This window comes from Zerene cesonia, chromosome 6 (genome assembly GCF_012273895.1).
Source record: "Zerene cesonia ecotype Mississippi chromosome 6, Zerene_cesonia_1.1, whole genome shotgun sequence".
NCBI classification, from domain to species: domain Eukaryota; kingdom Metazoa; phylum Arthropoda; class Insecta; order Lepidoptera; family Pieridae; genus Zerene; species Zerene cesonia.
The window spans coordinates 6,268,469-6,287,829 of NC_052107.1; the positions used below are offsets into that span (position 1 = coordinate 6,268,469).

The 19,361-nt window shown below is 30.1% G+C and overlaps 2 protein-coding genes across 3 annotated transcripts in view; both read left to right on the top strand.

Moving 5' to 3' along the window:
• LOC119840347 (vacuolar protein sorting-associated protein 13) overlaps nt 1-1,676 on the top strand; it is a 28,150-nt gene extending 26,474 nt beyond the window's left edge. For both annotated transcript variants that reach the window (XM_038366920.1, XM_038366921.1), the window contains one exon: nt 316-1,676. In XM_038366920.1, the coding sequence (XP_038222848.1) occupies nt 316-513 (198 nt within the window). In that variant the 3' untranslated portion in view covers nt 514-1,676. The remainder of the gene's footprint in view (nt 1-315) is intronic.
• A 9,655-nt stretch (nt 1,677-11,331) lies between these two features.
• The window catches only part of LOC119840469 (short neuropeptide F), a 24,430-nt gene continuing 16,400 nt past the window's right edge, over nt 11,332-19,361 (top strand). The window contains exon 1 of the mRNA XM_038367097.1: nt 11,332-11,423. The gene's annotated coding sequence lies outside the window, so the exon portion shown is untranslated. The remainder of the gene's footprint in view (nt 11,424-19,361) is intronic.

The following is a 19,361-nucleotide window of genomic DNA, read 5'->3' on the forward strand; positions in this document are numbered from 1 at the left end:
GTACGGTCAGGCTAGATTATAGCTAGATATTTATTAAATATCCTCACCACGTTTATGGTATTTTACTAAAAACTAGCTGCGTCCGGCACTCACCAGCACGGCATCAGCTTAAATGAGTTTTTCTTTCGAATCCCAATGTTTATACGGGTATATTGCAAAAAAGTTACCCAAGTTATTCTTTATTACTTCAACGGTATTAAAAACGGTAATTTCGATCTTAAAAACAAACACACCAATTTTATTTATATGTATAAATGTAGGAAAAATAGCTAAAGGAGCTCTACGTAATAGTTAAAAAAAAATCTTTGTCAACAGATCGTATGGACATATCTCTGGACGGAAATCCCCGAGGTGCCCACCGCGGTGAGCAAGGGCGTGTACATTCCTACAGCCAAGAGGAAGGTGCTCGGAATGTTCTCGAGCTCGGGCTCAGGAAAGGTGATATTTCTGTACGACGAGCAGCAGAAGAAATATTTGCTCGCGCAGTGCCAGCGCCTCATGGAGACCCGTTGACATGAGGTCGTAGAAAGAATCACGCCCTCCGAATGGTTGGCGCAGTTCTTTCTACTCCTATTCGATACTCGCACCGCTCTGCTTTCTATCGCTTACCACTTTAACGTGCACCATTTGATGCAAAGGGGCTTCCGCTGAATCTACTATCGGCCTCTTCGTTATATTCTCCCTTCTTTGCTCTTAGAGTTGAAGTGATACCGATGTTTCATCATGTTTAAAGTCCAATAGACTAGACCGTTTTTTCTTCATTGTTGTAAATATACATGGAAGTATTAATCGACTTTACGATATCCGAAACTATAATGACAATGCAATGACGTGACATTAGGGTTATGTTAGTTCGTGTACAATGCGCAAATCTCCGTTTTTGTCTTGTATTCTGTGGGTTGAAAATTTATAGTATTTAACGTGGTACTTAACATAATAAGATTTTTCTTCTTTTTGGGTACAATGGATACTTCAATTTGCATTTATAATAGCTTTCTTTAATGATGTAGTCTTCCGCGTTTAATCCTTTATATAAGATATTTGCGTATGGCGATTTATTCAGTGTAAAGGATTTTTATTAACACAAACCTTTTCTTATCATGATTGTGTAATTTGCCTTTGCCAAAAATATGTGCCGGAAAAAAGGCTATAGACCCCCCTTAAATACTGATTTATTTTCCAAATGCCTATATTTGTTCATATAGATGTCATAAATACGTTGCGGTTTAATTTTCATTCACCTATAGAGTACAAATGTTATACCAGTGACTTGCATATTTTATATTTAAGTTTTGAGAGATTTACGATGAAAATGTCGCAGTTTAAAACGAACTGGTCAAGTTGTTTTGTTGTTCCCATGTATGTACCAGATTACTAGTGCCTTAAAGATTTTATTGTTTAAGAAAATGAGAATATTTAATTACTTTTGTTGATTTTATGTACTCGTTGCAATGCTCTGTTGTTGAGATATATATCGAAATTGCCTGTTTTTTACAGCCCTATAGCTATTCCTATAGCGATTTATACTTTGTAAAGCATATATTTTGTAAGCGTTTTACGTTGCTGTATTAAATTCTTTTGAAAACTTTGTATTTACTCGTTACGCACGTTACTAATTTTGAATTTGTTTTGTGGATTCTTTAAAATGTTTTGAATAAATGTATTTGTAACTTAAACTGTGTTTTTTATTTTAAACTTATATAGTTACGTACAAAAGCAATATAATTACGTAAGCTTATGATTGTTTGATGTCAGTTAATAAATGGAATTTTGTCATAAACCGAATTCGTATAAACGCGTTAGTGAAACAATCAAAGCAAGTTGTAAAGGGTTTTATATTCGAACAATAAAAGGGATAATCTGAATGACAGATTATGTCTCCAGCGCGATGGACTTTACGAGCGTTAAATTTTAGCACTCGTTTAGCTCGGGAGTTTAAATCGAGTACCGTGAGGTGTAATGGACACATTTCGATGAGCCAGAACCACAGGACTAGAAGAAAGCAATTATATTATTTGTATCATAAGGCGTAAGGTCCATTGCAGACCTTACGCCTCTACAAATGGATTGCAGACTTTTTGGGAAGGGTTTAAGAAAGGATTGGCGAGAGGAATAAAGGAAAGGACTGGGTAGGGTAAGGAAAAGGATATGGGCTTCCGGCTTCCCCACTCACCGAACGAAATACAGCTGAATGCTATTTCACGCCGGTCTACTGTGGGGGTGTGGTACTTTCCCGGTGCGAGCTGGTCCAATTCGTGCCGAAGCGTGCTCGACTACCAAATATAGTTTATATACAAAAAAAATTACGCTTGCCTCGGAGCGTATCCATTAATTACGAGGGTGTCGAATATATTTGAATATCACTGACGGAGATAGGAGGGGGTGTCTCAGCAAATAGCACGTAATGTTTTTTTTTCTGCTGAACATAGGAAAGAGTAACGAAAAATACTTTTGTATGAAGTTAAATATGGCGTACGCAAATTTATAAACGAAATTTTGCAACTGCTTCAAGTTGCACATAATATTATGTCGTCTATAAATCGTAAATGCCCACTTGTAATACCCGAAAATGTTTAACAAATCATGTGAGATTGGGAGGTAAGGAAGGAGGATTGAATCAATTTAATTTATATAATACGTTAATTCATTTAAAAATATAATTCATTTAAATATATATGTATTATTTAATTGAATTGAAAATGATTGGCAATTAAACAGAATATTGTTACATAAAATCATGATTATTTGAGAAAAATATTTATTGCCCTAGAGCAACAGGAAATCTGTAAAATTATAATGAAGCCGTCCTCGCTTCACTAGATAGGTTGGTATAAAAATCTTTACCGGATTAAAAAGTCATTGATCTGGAACGGGAAAAGAGGAAAGTTAACGAAACCCGAGCAGTCGCAACAGCTGTCGTCATCTTTTCTTAACAAAAGCCATGTGCACTAATAGGATATTGTGTGCTATTCGGGTTCGACACTACAATATATATAACACTAGTAGCTGACTGCGGATCCGTCTAGCTTTATTAATATTACAAAACTTATCTACTGTCATAGAGGTAGATCTGTGCTGAAGGAAGAATTTTCAAAATCGGTTAGGTTAGGTTAGGAAAGATTTGAGTTTATCCATAAAATCATATATACAAAACGTAAGCTTTTTTTAAAGTTGCAAATCGTATTTTGTAATGAAAGGAAACGTATATAGTAATTAATGATGTCAAAGGTAACGAATAATGAGAGCAAAACTCTTACCTAAATGCGATAGGTACGAAGCAAAAATTAGTACTTCTTTGGCTTTCGACTGCAGCTACCTACGTATTCAGATTTTCTTGCTGTATACTTATAAAGAAAAACTAAAGGCAAATGGAAAAGTTGCGTCAATTATCGTGCTAAGTTTTCAACGGATACCACAAGTTTACATATAAATATTCTTATTTGATTGAAAAAGTTTTCTGTATATTTTAGAAATTCAATATGCTATTTTAAAATCAGGTATTGAGCACTTTGCACTTCGGTGAAAAATATTTTCCAAATAAATTACTTCAGAAAAAATAATAAATGATTATTTTCTGTAAAAAAGGCCATCGACATCTCTGGAGAGATACCACTCCAATTTAAAAAAAATGGGAGTGGATGAAAAAAAAATCACTCAATGCGTTGTAAACCCACGTTATCGAAAAATAAACTAAAAAAAATAATATAATATAAGTGTAATTGAGAACCTCTTTCCATTTTAAAAACATCGATTAAAATAATATAATAATGAATGAGGCAAAAATAAAATATAAGGTTCAAAGATAAGCAACAATCCTTTTTAATTACACAAATGGATACAAAGATTTGCTTGAAAATGGCTTATACTTTTTAAATAATAAATAATTCTCACTTGAAGAATAAAGCTCGCTCGTCTGTTTGCACTGGTCAATTTCTATTGTACTTATTCGCACTTTATAATGAAAGTCTTGTCTGAAAGTCTAATCTAGTATACGACCATTTTATTAAGTTTTATTGCTATCTACTTTGCTATAGCGTAATATTTGTTTTTATACATTAGATTTTTTTTGCAATGATGAATTTTAAAAATCTCCATGCATTGTGTTTGATCTTTGTTCCACTAACCTGATTGACAAAAAAAAACATTTAACTCTTACTCATTACACATAGGTACCATACATATAACGAAATAAATTGGTTGCTTTTTACATATAATGTACTTACTTTTTATACTCATTTCATTAATAATATAAAATAATATTATTGTGTTTTTTACATCTTTTTAAACGATGTGTGCGACATCCACATCGTTAAAACTTGTTAAACTTTTTTCCTTATTTCTATTTAAAACTTCCTTCTTTACCTTTTATATTTCTGTATCATACGAAGAACATAAATATATTTCTATTCAGCTTGAAATATTTTATTACAACAGGTATTCGAAACAAAGCCGGAGTGAACGTAATAATTAGATTTACAGATTTCTCAAATCTTATTCATTTACCTACCCAATTTTCGCTCTAATTTATTCATTTCATTTTAAGGAGGCAAATCAAGAGATTAAAATGTGTATTCTTTATTTATGTCTTGATTTTATTTCTTTTATAATTTCGTTTTAAAATGAGTGCGTATTTCAAGCGATACAAGCATATAAAAATTTCTACTTTATATGTGGGTATACGTCGTTCATATTATAAATACTTATTCTTAGTTTATTACACTTATTACTTTTACCCGCGCACGCGTTAAATTCGGATTGGATTAATAGACGAATCTCTCTTGAATCACTCTATCTAAAAAAAACCATTAAAATCCTTTTATGTACTTTTAAAGATCTAAACATACATACATACAGACGCAGGATGCGACTTTGATATATACTATATTGTAGTGTATTTAGCGGATAGCAATCAGCAAGGCTTCCAAAAAATTAATTTTAAATTATGTTAAATAATTTATATTTTTTTTATCATTGATTACAACTAGGTATGTTTCAAATCCAATTACAACATGTAATCGTGGTATATGCCCAATATAAATAAATATTAATTTCAATCCCTCTTCTGTTTCACTCCAACAGCACCCTCCAAAATTTTAAATTTTCCTACTGAGGTCATATGTACCTAACCTGGCTATATGAATTGATTCAATTAAGCAATGGGTAAGTAAATAAAAGCTACTATTATTACTGTACTGTACTACTAAATGTTAATTTTATAATCGTTGAAACAACCTGACAGCTGCTTTCTATAAATAAACATTGTGTAATGAGGCGCGTCTCCTGTACCGACATGCTTTAAACAGTCCGAGACACTGCGAACTATCTGGATCAGTGACAATGCGACAATTTGTTTATATAATGTAATTAGACATTAAAAACATTTGTTACTAATTAATAGTAGGTACATTTCAAGCCATTTTACACTAAAAACACAAGGCGTGTTATCTATTGTTCACATTGTTGTAAACAAATCAATTGCCTTTAGACGATACAATTCAACACGAAATGAACCGCAACACAAATGCAGCCTCTGTCACGTATGCTGCTAATGCCTGTGATAGCACTTAGGTAAATTACGTTGGTTTTCCTTAGACTTGTGTAACCTACATTTGTGTATTTCTATTATAACATCCATTATCTCTCAAGTCCGAAAATTATTAAACAATTAGATACAGTACAGGATACTATTTAAACCATAAACGATCTCATGGACAAGTCTTTAAAGTCTCAGATGCAGGTACGCTTATTAATTCGAAATGCTCGTTTGGCCCGCAACAATCTAAAATACGCTAAACTGTCTACTATACGATAAATATATTGAAAGTCGAATTTATTATTTAGTAGCTGACCCGGCAAGCGCTGTTCTGCCTTACTCTTATGAAAATTAGATGTTGGCGATCCTCAGACACCCAATATGCACACATTTCATTAGAATCGGTCCAGCCGTTTCGGAGGAGTTCAGTAACTAAAATTGTAACACGGGAATTTTATATATAAGATTTAAATTGCCAACGGTTCTCTTTAATTTTTTTCCATTTCATTTCATTGCTCTCAGTATCGCCTTCGAAGTTTGCCTTCATAAAAATATGTAAGTATATGAAACCTATGCGCAACTAGTTATATTTTTATGTAAAGCAAATAAAAAACTAGTATTACTATATACGATTACAACCCATGGTTACAGGCTACAGAAAAAAAATCAAAAGTAGGCTGGTGATTATTCAATTACCACTGCATCTGATGTGTTTTATAGGTTGAAACTGATATTTCAATGATTTTACACAATCATTTAGTTTTGACTGTTCTATATATATCAACATTTCTTTACGAACATTTTTATACACTTTTCAATCATTATAATAATAATTTTAAATATTAACATTCAATGTTAAATTGAGACTTGCACCACATTAAAATGAATAATCAAAAATTGCAATCGTTAGCTTTCAAAATTTTATATACTTACCTACTGATTTATTACTTTTCAGTTGTGCTCCTATCACCCTACATAAACTTACTTTATTTCGTTACATATTTGCAGCTTTCAATATTATGTGGCGATTACAACCATTAAAATAGTTTTAATATTATTGCCCATGAGATTTGTTTTCATGCTGTGTCGCTAATGACGTCTTTATTACGAATTTCTTTGGTTTCGTAGGTTGTAGTTTCGTTCAAGCCTAAATGGGCCGACTCGCACTGAAAATGTACAGTAAATCAGATTTATGTTTCATCCCTCGGAGTGTCCCGTGGGGCCCAATTTTTTTTGGCCCTTTTAGCCTATTCTTTCAGTTCCTGAAATATATGCTGGCCACCAAGTCCAATAATTACAGGTACCTGACACATCTACAACAATCTTCTTATACATGGAGTTTAAATTTTAATGAAGCTGAAACACAAATATATGATGGGTGCTAATTAAATTTATTAATTATTTAATGAGGGGTGTTATTATGGGTATTAGATGTACAAAGATATCTGTGTGTGTCTGAGGCACCGTAGCTCTCAAAAGGATGGATGAATTTCTATACGGTCTTCATCATTTTAATTTAATGTTATCGAATGTTTATGGCAAGAGTATTAAAACGAGTATACGAAAAAATGTAAATCTCTTTTTATTAGTCTCTCTTTGAGATATATAGGTCATGCTAAAATAAAAATTTCGCAAGCATTCTCAGAAAAAGTCGATATTAAAAATATAATAAGTCTTTGTACAATACTACGAAATTCCCAATGATACTGGGTGGAAAGTGTGTACTTAATCTTATTAACATGATAAAACATAAAAATATTTTCCAGCTACAAATAATTTCTACTGTATGTATTTTTAATTCTGAGATAGTCTGTTAGAATCTTCTGTCCAATCCATTAGATCCATTATCTAATTTTGTTTGTAATGAGTCTTTGTCTAGATGAAAGAGTTGATTATACAAAAATTGTTTTCGTTCCTTTCTCATTCTTTCTTTGTAACTAACATAAAAATACGGGAATAACATATCAAAATCTACATTCTGAGTCTGGAACATGTTTATTAATTACACATTTACATTTACATTTACACATTTCATTAATTCTTAAAATATTTTTCTACAGCAGGCAACAACTAATTACACATTGAGGGAAAATCGATATCATATTATGGAAAGCATGATATATTTAGTCCGGCCTATGAATTTTTCCTATTACTATCTTAGATTGGTATCCGAACACAAATCGCTTTATGGAGGCATTTTACGCAATGAACTTGTTGAAGACTTTATAAATTACAATAATAAATTGTATTTTTTCCGCTATGCATATTTCTTATATTTTACAGTGCTTACTTATCATCTTGTAAGGATGCTGGAGTCTGACAAGAGAGACCCGTATAGGTAGAGAATTAAGTCATATATAATTACGAAAAAAAATCTAAAAACAATAATTTTATTATGTTTTAATATCTAAGCAACGACAGTGGACCGTTTCTGCACTTCGTCTATCTCCAATTGTGTCGAATTTCCTCGCAATCGAAAAACGAGGGTGACTTGTTGTATTCTGTGTATTATATTGTATTCCCAAGATAGCAATACATTTAAACGTGAAAGCAGGTTTCCTGAAGATTTCATTTTTCAATTGAATATTTTGTAGATAATTGAAGGTATCCCGAAGCACATACGTTAGAAGTGAAATTAGTTTGAAGACTATATAAAAAATAATCATTATTTAGCTTATATATATTATGATAACTTAGATAGGCCAAAGATGTGTATAAAAAGTGTTTTTAAATTTCTACATGCTAAATATCTATCACATTTAATGTAATATTATGTTGTACCCATCATGGTTATGCAAACAAGAACAACTTATATGAGAAATATTTATAATCAAGTAACGATAGCTTTCCTCATGTACCTTACACTGTTCATTGCTTTCTGCCTACCCATGTGTTAATATTGATAAGAGAATGTTTAAACGTAAAACAATCTTATATGTAACGTCTTAAAGTGTAGAATAACAGGACTTTATCCTGGGAAATAAGTGTATTTTGCGTTTAAACGATCAATGAAAATGCTTAACGATATGGGTAATAGTATTGAAATCTTGTGACACATTTGCATGTTATGCAAAATTTATCCCACACTCATGAAAAAGTATTATAATATTCTGGAGCGCAAGTAAATTTTATAATACCTTATTATTTATTGGTTTTGATAAATAAATCGTCTTAAATTAAAAAAAAATACCCTACGGATAGAGAACCTACTTCGTTTTTTGGAAAATCGGTAAAAAAATCCAAGTGCATTTGTCGTGGTGAATATTAACGTTGGTTAGAAAGGAGCGACTACACTTGTGTAATAAAATTCAGTTATAATAAATCCAGTTATATAGTATTAACATTTTAAACATCATGACCTTTTTTTTAACTGATTACCAATATCACATTTTCTTCAGTTTTAAACGAATACGCTGTATATAATAATATATAAAAATCGCTCTTAAGTGATTTCGAATTAATCTAGTGTCTATGTTATATGAAATTATTATTAATATAATATTTATGTTACTTTAAAGTTTAAAGTCGTCTGTTTTTAAAAATAGTTTAGTACGGTGTATACAATGGATATCACAGAACTTAAATGATAAGACTTCAATTTTAATATTTAATAAACAATGCAAGACATAACAAAATTATTATATAATTAGAGTTTTTATTTCTTTAATACTATTATTGGATTCAAATATTAACGCTACGGAACACGAACACGTTAAGTATCTTAGTAGGTTTGCATTTTAATTACCATATCTAACATCATTAATAATAAGATGTAAGTCGGGAATTCCCATATTGTAATAAATAGACACTTCATAAACAATGCAAATAATGAATTGGATAATAATTTAGGACAACGGAATTAGCGGGAAAATTGAATTTTAATTGATTCTTGTGTAAACAGTTGTATTATCAAGTGGCAATCATGGACCGATAACTAATTTAATGGTGCCAACGCATTTGATTGATTATATTTATTGTCATCAAATATAATTTTAGTATCGTAAATCGATCTTTGTCTACTACAATACATAAAAAAAATTTGATAAACAAGTATACTAGTCACATAAGCTGTAATAAGAAGGTGTATCGATTTATCAATCTTCCCCATTTCTATTATTCGTGTGTAAGATATGCCTTATAAGTAAAACGTCACAATAAATTTTCCTGATTCCGCGATAGTGAGATATTGTAGGTATATTTCAGGAAAACCTATTTGTTCTCAATACATCTATTACGGATACGATTATGTAATATGAAACATCCTCTGGGAAATGAACAGCCATAGTACAAAATGAGTAGATTTTTATTAAAGGATATATATTTATTATACATAATATTTATTAAACTGAATATCCTACATTGAGATAAAGCTTGAAAAACGAATTAAGTTAACTTTAAAAAGATATTCAGTATTCACAAAGTGTAGTAAAAAAATGAACGGACGTTAAATATTTTTGTTTCGTGAGAGTTTTCCACGAGAGCTGAATTCGTTTGAAGTACAAATTAAGCGTTTTTAATACAGCTTTTTAACACATTCGCTTCTGAATAACGTGTACTTAAATTGAAAGGTGAATAAATACTGATATTTATTTAGCGGTAAATAAATTCATTATGAACAACTGCAAGAAATTTCGTGAATGTGATGATTTAAATTAAAAATAACTTCAATCGGTTGAAATTAATTTTATATGTTTTGTAACACGTCTTACATAACTAATTTAAATTTTAGTAAACCAAAGTAATACACTACAATAACGCCTCAAAATCATATCGTTCAATTATCACAAATCGTATCTCTTAAGTTTTGGTAAACTACTTTATACTTTAATTTATTTTTGAAATTAAATATTGTAATTAGAAGAAAGCAAATTTGTTTTTAGGCGTCGCATGTATATGTATATATATAGATAAATATAAATTTATCAACTTAAAAAATTATAATATCATTATTATTATTATTCTTACTTTTTTTTTGCTAAGAAAAATAAATAAACAAACTAATATGTTTATTTATTTTTCATTCAAGGGTGTGAATTTATGGTGTGATGTAACAAGATTTAGTTAGGCGGCTAGAGAGTGATAAATGTTACTTTTTACCCCAGTGAAACATCTCATTCCTTTGGGAGTGTCTTTTAACGACGCAGCTAATAACACACAAGAATGCTAAGCTCGTTTTGATGAATAATTATTCCAAAATGAGAAAGTCATCGAACCTCTCAGTTCTATATTATATTATGTCATATATGATTTTCATTTGAGTGCATTTACTAAGTTTTATAGATGGAGAAGGATGGAAGATAAATCTTTTAAAGGATTTAATGTACTGTACAGTACTAGAATCTTACTTACCACCTAGCAGTTTTAAAGTTAATATTTCAGAATATGTATAAAATCGTATCAAAAGTAATTGAAAGATTCCAAATAGATCAATTTTCGGATGCATGGTGTATATAGTTTTTGAACTATAATTTCTTTATCACATGGTTTGTGTTAATTAATTTATTGATAATATTGGTTTAGTTTCGAATTGTTTAATTTATATATTAGTCAAAACAAATTGTTGCGTATAAATATAAAGGGTGTATCAAATAAACTGCAGTTTTTAATATAGAAAGCAAGTTTAAAACCATAGAGGACCATTGATAAACATTACTTTTGGTCACTGTAAAAATTGGTGTTAAGTTTGAGCGAAAACTTGTTGACGTGTTAAGTGTATCACGCGGACGCTGAAAGCAGAACCGCCTTGGGGCGGGGTGGAGGCGGAGTTCCAACCTATATAAGCTTTGCCTGCCTGAAAACTTTGTTATTAAATGCGTGCGATCATATCGAACAAGTGATCCCGAGTACAATAAAGCGAGTGTCACTTTCATCGTACATCTGTGACTGTCAGGTGAGTCGATAAAAGTTACGATAAGCGGAAAAAATATTCACAAAACGAACGAGAAAAACGAAGCAAGTCGCGATAACGTATTTCCAATATTCGTTTAATCCAATATCGATATTTTGTTGATTTTTTTTATTAAAGCGTTCATTTATTGCAAGCGTGCATTTATTTAATTTAATTGTACTTATTTATTACAATTGTGAGTAGCTATGGTCGTATATTGTTTATAGTTCTTTAAATTAATAATAATAAAGATAAAGATAATTATCTTTAATCGCTATAAAATATAAAAAAAGTTTTACATCATGATATAACAGTAAGACCGACAACCGTTTTTCAAGTTTAAGTCAATTCTTCTTTGTGCGAAGTTTAACTTTGAATATTGTCAATATAATCCCCTAACATAAATAGCCTTGCAAAATATATTTGCTAAAGAAGGAATAAAAAATAAACCTAAGCAAACAGTTTATTTATTAAAATGAGAGACTTCAGAAATTGTTTAAGCAGAACAAACATCAAAGGTAATACTTGCTTGTGTATTGATATAGAGTTTGGAGTTTCAACCTATATTATAAAAATGTTACAGTTTATCAGATACGCTTTGTGATCTCGTAACATAATCTTATTACTGTTTGCTTCACTTCCTGTGAAATCGAATTGTTTTGTATATCTATTTAAGAAATATTTCACTTCAAATTTTTGATTTATTAATCAGGAAAGTATATCTGAAATCTGAAATAAAAAAGATGATTTCCAAAATTGATTTTAAAAACTGTGAAGAGTGGAGAGAAGAAAATCGATTAGATATTCTTTTAATATTTAATATTAATATTGTTTTAATAATTAATTTAAAAAAATTAATTAATTTCTCACAGTAATTATAATTAAAATATGTGTTCGTGGAATAAATGAATCAACTAAGACATTGATAACTTTATTCACAGTTAAAATAAAATTGATCTCAAAGGAAAAATATAAAAAACGAGTTATAGTTAAATGCAGTATGAATGTACGCATTCGATGAACATAGAAAAAAGAAACAAAAAGAATACAAAGACACTTACATGTAAAAGTTAAAAACCTATGTAAAATGGGCCTCGATCTGTGTCAAGAAAGAGTGCCAAAGACTGTTTGAACAACTATTGAGCTTGTGTGCCTACGGCTGAGACTACGAGCCTACGTCGTAGGCCCGGAGATAACGAATAATTAACGACATCTCTTTCATGCACTTTTTTTTAATTTTACGCCACAATTTTAATAACAATTAACAATATACCTTTTTAATTTACCTTTTATGTGCAAGTCAAACTTCAATATAACATAAAAATTTAATTATTTCATACAATTAATAAAATTACAACTTACAAAATTTGAAATCACACTTTTGTTTTGTGTCATATACTATCAAAATAGGTGTGTAACATTTCTAATTTTATCTTTAATTGTAATTGTATAAGTCGGTACTATAAAATATAGAGACAAAGTTTTAATTTAATTTATTGTCCCTATTTTTTGCATACATTCATATTCGATAATTGTAGGTTTTTTGTATATGCTCCATTTATTTAGACTAAACATGAATTGAAATAAATAGTGGCCTATCGAAATGATTTTCATAGAAATTAATACAAAAAGAAACTTCAACAAAAGAAAAGCGCTTTTAGTATAACTTTATACAATAGAAAAATCCTATTATAACAATTAAATTCAATTCCTCTAGATATAAACGTTAATAAAAGCAAATTGATTTTATACTAATAGTCAATTAATAAGAAAATGTACAATACTATAAAATTTAACATTTTCGCAGTGCTCTCCGGTAAACATTTTAATTTCCTAGAAATATTAAATAAGACAATTACAATTAACATTATTTTGAATATGCATCGTAGTTTTACGTTATGTTTTGTATGATAATTTCAAAGCTTTAAATCACAATATAATCGTTAAGCGGCAATTTAACGAAACTTTTTTATTTTATCCTTATTAAATATATGCATGTCAAATATTTTTCGGAAATATCGTAGATTTTGAAGTCGTTCAACAATTTGAACTTCTAAACTTTGCAGTTCTAACATCAGGCGTAGTTAGTGTGATTAATATTTGCTATTTACAAACTGTTTGGTTGCTTTTCATTTTTGTAAATATCTCGAAAACTGTTTTCTGGGAATGGAATGAATTATTTAAAATAACATTCCATCATGTCGTGTTAATGCCACGGATAAAATCAAATTATCGTAAACGACTAGGTTCTATATCGAATTTTGGTCGAGAAATTTTATATTGCGTTGAAATGACATAACTTTATAAGGACAGATCGCGATGTAAATACAATTTGAAATTCGTCCATAATTTAATAAAGCATCTTGCTAACAGCTGGTAGATATAAATTGTGGGTTCTATTTGCGTCATTTATCTCATTATTGCTTTCTTGTATCCTAAAGTGAAAAAATTTACCCGCATTTCAACGTTGCTTTGATTTTTTATGATGAATGATACGTTTACACGTCAATAGAATCTAGGGATGGTTTAGCTATGGCACATGATGGCACAACCAATATTCATTCATCAATTAACAAAATTCAAAATATTATTTAAGTAATTGCAGTTTTTTATTAAGAAATATAAGTTTATTTCTATTTTATTTAAATTTAATAGTTTATAAGAAGGAAGGAAGTTCTGTTCAAAGCAAGTTTGAGTGAACACCACTGTGTTTTTCGCTAAAAATCATTAACATATTTATTTAATAACCAAAAAAGCTGCAATTCTAGCAGTGGTAGGTACATCAGAACATTCTGAATAGATTCTTCGATATAATACTTATCTGTTTATATCTGAAATTGTGAAGGCTTTGAATATACTTAATGTGAATCATTTGTATCTTGTAAGGTTAATCAAGTCATTCAACATTTGTTTCGAGGATAGTGAAGGATGCATGATTTCGATACCTAAACTATTTACTTTTTTTCTGATATATATATTTCTTATAACATACTATTCGCGTACAGTTCGGCTTACGACAAACATTATTAATAAGTCTATGCAAGCTGACATTTAGCTACTAAAGTTCTTAGGCTAGGCTACATCAAGTGAATTATTCACATGTGAGTGAACCCTGCACAATCTTCGTGCAACCTTAAAAAAAGATAAATTAAAAAAAATGCGTCGTCAAAGTCGAATTTTTTAAAACGGTATCGAAAATAAAATTACCTCAAATTCTTTATAGAATTATTAAACAAAGCAAAATAAGCGATGTGAGCGACCAAATTTCTACGAGTAAAGTTATGATGTAATATTGTCATTATCATAACAGTGATTTTCTGGTCATTCGAGATAAGTATGAGGAGTTTACGTCTGTATAATATATAAGTCTGCGTTCTTAAATTAAAAAATCATAACAATAGAAAAATAAGTATCAAGAAAAGTGCACATAAAAAATACATCAAGCAAATGAATCCGTTCGCGCCATCCAGTCTACAATTGTACTACTTATATTTTCCGAAACAGTAAAGAGTTGTATCTTGTCGCTGATAATAAAATCTGTTTTATGGGCAAATTATGCGTTTTTGCTCCATACCGGGCGGCTATAAACTCATTTTACTATTCCATTGACGCACGGAGCCGTTGCATCTAAGTGCAATTTAAGATTGCTAACTATTTTTTATTATTGTGAGGCAAAATTGATTGTAAAACATTTGAAGCATTGTTGGACCGAAATATAACCAGGAAGACAAGTGAAAATGAGCCTACTCAGCTGTCTCATCCTAATTTTTTTATTGAAGTTTGATAAGAAATACGAATTAAAAAGGATTAGATTATATTCTAACTCGCGACACTTGACACGAGGAACAGAAATAATATTGAAATGCCTGTTTTCCGACTTAGTAAAGTAAAAAAATTATTTATGGGACAAGGTATACGCTTATATAATAGAATACCCCATAGTAATAAATCGTTTAGTGGTGCTAAATTTAAAAACTATATTAAAAATGTATTAGATAAGAGAGCCGACTATAGCATAAATGAATATGTGGAAGATGACAATCCATGGAATGTTGTCGCTTAAGAACCACAGGTCAGTTCATTGCCATCATTGTTATGTACATGTTACATATTATGTAGAATTAAAATGTAAAATTTATATCATTTTAAAGGAATTACTACAGAGATTCTTGCCGGCTCTTCTCTGTAAAATCGGCCTTCCGAACCGGTGGTAAATGTTATAACAGTGTAACATTATGACGATTCGAAAGTGCTTCCATAAGAAGTCTTGTTGAATGAATAAATGCTTGCAATTTAACGCTTTTTTATCATAAGACTAAATACGAACACAACGCAATTACGTATCATGCAGATAATTTATTTACTTTTGTATTTTAGTTTCGTGGCGATGGAGTACAATTATTGAGTAGTTTTTAACTGAACACTGAACAAAGCCTAATCTATACGGAAAGCTCATTTCAAAATTTAATGGTTTCACATTGATTAACAATTTATCGAAAAATAAGCTTTAAATTATAAGCCAAATGATTAGGACTGTAACGGATAACAAATTCTAGTCCGCGAGATGGTAATCTAATGGTTTTTACAATCTGACCGTGACTTAGGTATAGATTTGCATGTAAATCATATCTGCATAAAAATCCCCACAAACGTTTTTGTCACATTAATTTTTAACTATACCAAGTGTCCTTAAGTTGGTAACATGTTTTATAAAGTCACCGACATAACAAGAAGTACATTGTTTAACCAGGCGTTGCCATGGTCGGCTTGTCATTGTGAGGCGAAGTGTGCTCTGATCGATTTTGCGGCGTACCTCAATAGTGTTAGCATTTGCGGCTGCCTGTCAGCTGACAACACATGACTCGGCCACGTATCTCATATGTGTGTCCCATCCGTGTATCCTCGTCAAAGTAGATCAATTCATTTTGCTGCAGGTTCAATTGATTGGCTTTGATTGTTAGAATATATGTCTTTCATCTTATGTTGGCTGGTGAATCTTTATTTTATTTAATGGTCAAACATTGCGATGTAGGTATTTTATTTTTGTAAATGTTAAAAAAATATAAAGCAAGGTGGAGCAAAAGTGTAATAGTTATAAAACTTCCGAATATAATCTGTATATTTGAATTAAACGGTTTCATGTTTTTTAATTATATTGTGATATTGAAAATCTTTCTTTGTCAATGTCAACTACCTTACTTTATTTGCAATTCGAATTCATTTTGCATTAAATTTACGTTCATCTTTAAGTGAAGCGATGTTGAAATTAAACTCAGTAAACTCAATTACAGTTGCAGAAACTAAAGCTGGTCAATTAACACTTAAGGTATTTCAGGAACATTGCCAAATTAGGAATAAATGTTACTTGTCTGAATTATGACTTCTTCTTCTTCGCCGTCTTTCATTTCGTTAATGAAACCTACATCAGACCAACCATTACAAGAAGGGAACGAACATTTAACATCTAAGATAATGAACGCGATGGCCTTGCTTTTAGCAATCTCGCTAGATGCACGAAATGGGATAAAAAAAGAATGCATTGCTGTTCTTTCATAAGAGTGGATTTATGACTTTAGGGGATCTATTTAAATGGTAAACGAGCAATAAGCTAAATTCAAAGTCGAATTTAAATGCATTCATTTTCGGTACAATATAATACAATCTATGGAATAAGTCAAAATAAATTCGTGCCAGATAAATTCAACCAATAAATAATCCGTATGCAAATATTATACAGTAAAATTAAAAAATTTAATGGAGTAATATCTCTAGCAATAGCTAATTCCGTTATTATGTAGTTTAAAAGTGTTATTTAATACTTTATATTTATACAGACTTAAGATACGTATACTCATTTTCCTACTATTTCCGAAAAATATTTAAAATTTATCCATTATAGATTAATTAACCCTATAATGAGGTTTATTCATTATTTTAGTTAATGGATAAATATAATAATAGTAAAATAAATAATTTTTACAATTTGGAGTTCACTTGGCAACTTTAAAGTAAAGATCTTTAAAAAATTCAGCGGTCTTCTTCATCCTTAGCTGTTTATTACAAAATTATTTATATAATGAACTGTTGCTTATAGATTATTTCCTAACATTTCACAATGTATCGCATAATAAACGTTTGAAAGTAATCTCTTCATAAGGTATATGATTATACAAAGAGGCAAGAAATCTGTATGTTTCGAGTATTGTTTTATTATTCGTGTGCAGCGCCTATGAAATGATATGAAATGCTCTTTGTCCCCGTGGTTGTGCCTCTCGTCACTAATTAAAAAGCAATTAAAAAGTTTTTGAAGACTATTTCTATGTAAATTACCATTTTCTTAATTTTCCCTTTTACAATGCGCTGTAAAATGATAATTTTCTAAAAAAAAATATGGCCTAAAAACTTATTAAACAAATAGACTTTTTAAAGTAAAACTAAAAAGCAAGCTTTTTAGTTTTACTCGAAAAGAATAAATACAAAAATAATGTCTGAAGCGTAATTTACCCGTTTCAAGTTACTTTTTATAAGCTTTTTATATATCCCATATATCAAACTTTTAGAAATTTAAAATATAGGATTTGAAACGTCATTTCTTCTTTTATAAATGTATTTAAATTAAATACAATGGTACTCACATAAAATCATATAGAAATATATTATCATAGTGAAATTTAAACATAAGATGTTGATGAAGTAGATGTTTAAGTAGACATAGCAAAGAATTACAAACATTCATGTAATTTATTTTTATATGGTAAAGTAAAGCAGCTTTTAGGTTCTAATTTTTTTTGTTTATTTATGATTTTTCTATGTATAAGTATTTAAAGTTGAGTAAAATGAAAATATCTAACACAAACATTTTTGGATAAGATTCAAATGTAAGTCGTATCATATCGTCTTATTTTCTTATAAAAACCGTTGCAGCGTAAACAATTTAAAAGTTGCATGGTACCTCTATTGTTACGCAATTAGAAACATTTTCAATTTTCATGCATATTTGGAAATAATTATTCCTTTAATCGTTAACATAAAATAAAAACTTAAAACCATTTATCTTAAACTTCTCTCCTACTAATGTTTAAGTATAAATGGACAGTGAGTTTAAGCGTAAAGCTACCCTTCAAATTGAATTAAAGTGACCTCCGAAATTACTTGGATACAATAATTTGTCACCAAATGTGACAAAGTGTCTTAACTTAATTTGTTAGGTGATTAACTTCAATGTTCGTTTGTTTACATGCTGTCCTGTCGATTAACTAAATTAAAAATATTTTTTACAGTATTCGGAAATTACCCGTTGAGCTTCGAGTTCATTTATCTTCTATATTATTTAGGCATATTAAAATGATTGTAAGCAGTGGTGGCTCAGTGGTGAGGAAAGTTCAAAATTGATAAGTCGGGTTCGAGACAGGGCGAGCGTGCAGGAAATTAATTGATTTTTTTAATTTATCTGCACATGTGGTTAACATTATCACTGCTTTTTAACGGTGAAGTAAAACATCGCGAGGAAACCGGCATGTCCAAGAATCATAAGTTCGACGGCCAGTAACATCTGCCAACCTGAAACCTCTACATAATAGAAGGCCTGTGTCCCAGCAGTGGGAACATATATGGGCTTATGATGATGAAAATGATTGTCGTTGGTTAATTTAGTCAATACTAAAAAAATAATCTTCTTAATTGTAAGAAACATAGAAATAACATTTATATTAAAAAGAATATGATTAACATTCTCTTCAATATCAGTTCTATATTTACTTTGATGTTTATTTCTCTGCATTACTAAAAGAATATGCTATAAGGAAAGTACAAGTAGTATTCTCATGGGATAGGAAATAATAATAAGAAAACGTGCACAGCGGTATGCTTAAGATTTTCCAAAACAGATGTTAGTGTCGTGAATCTAATCATTTTGATTATTACCTATTATTGCTGTTGTCC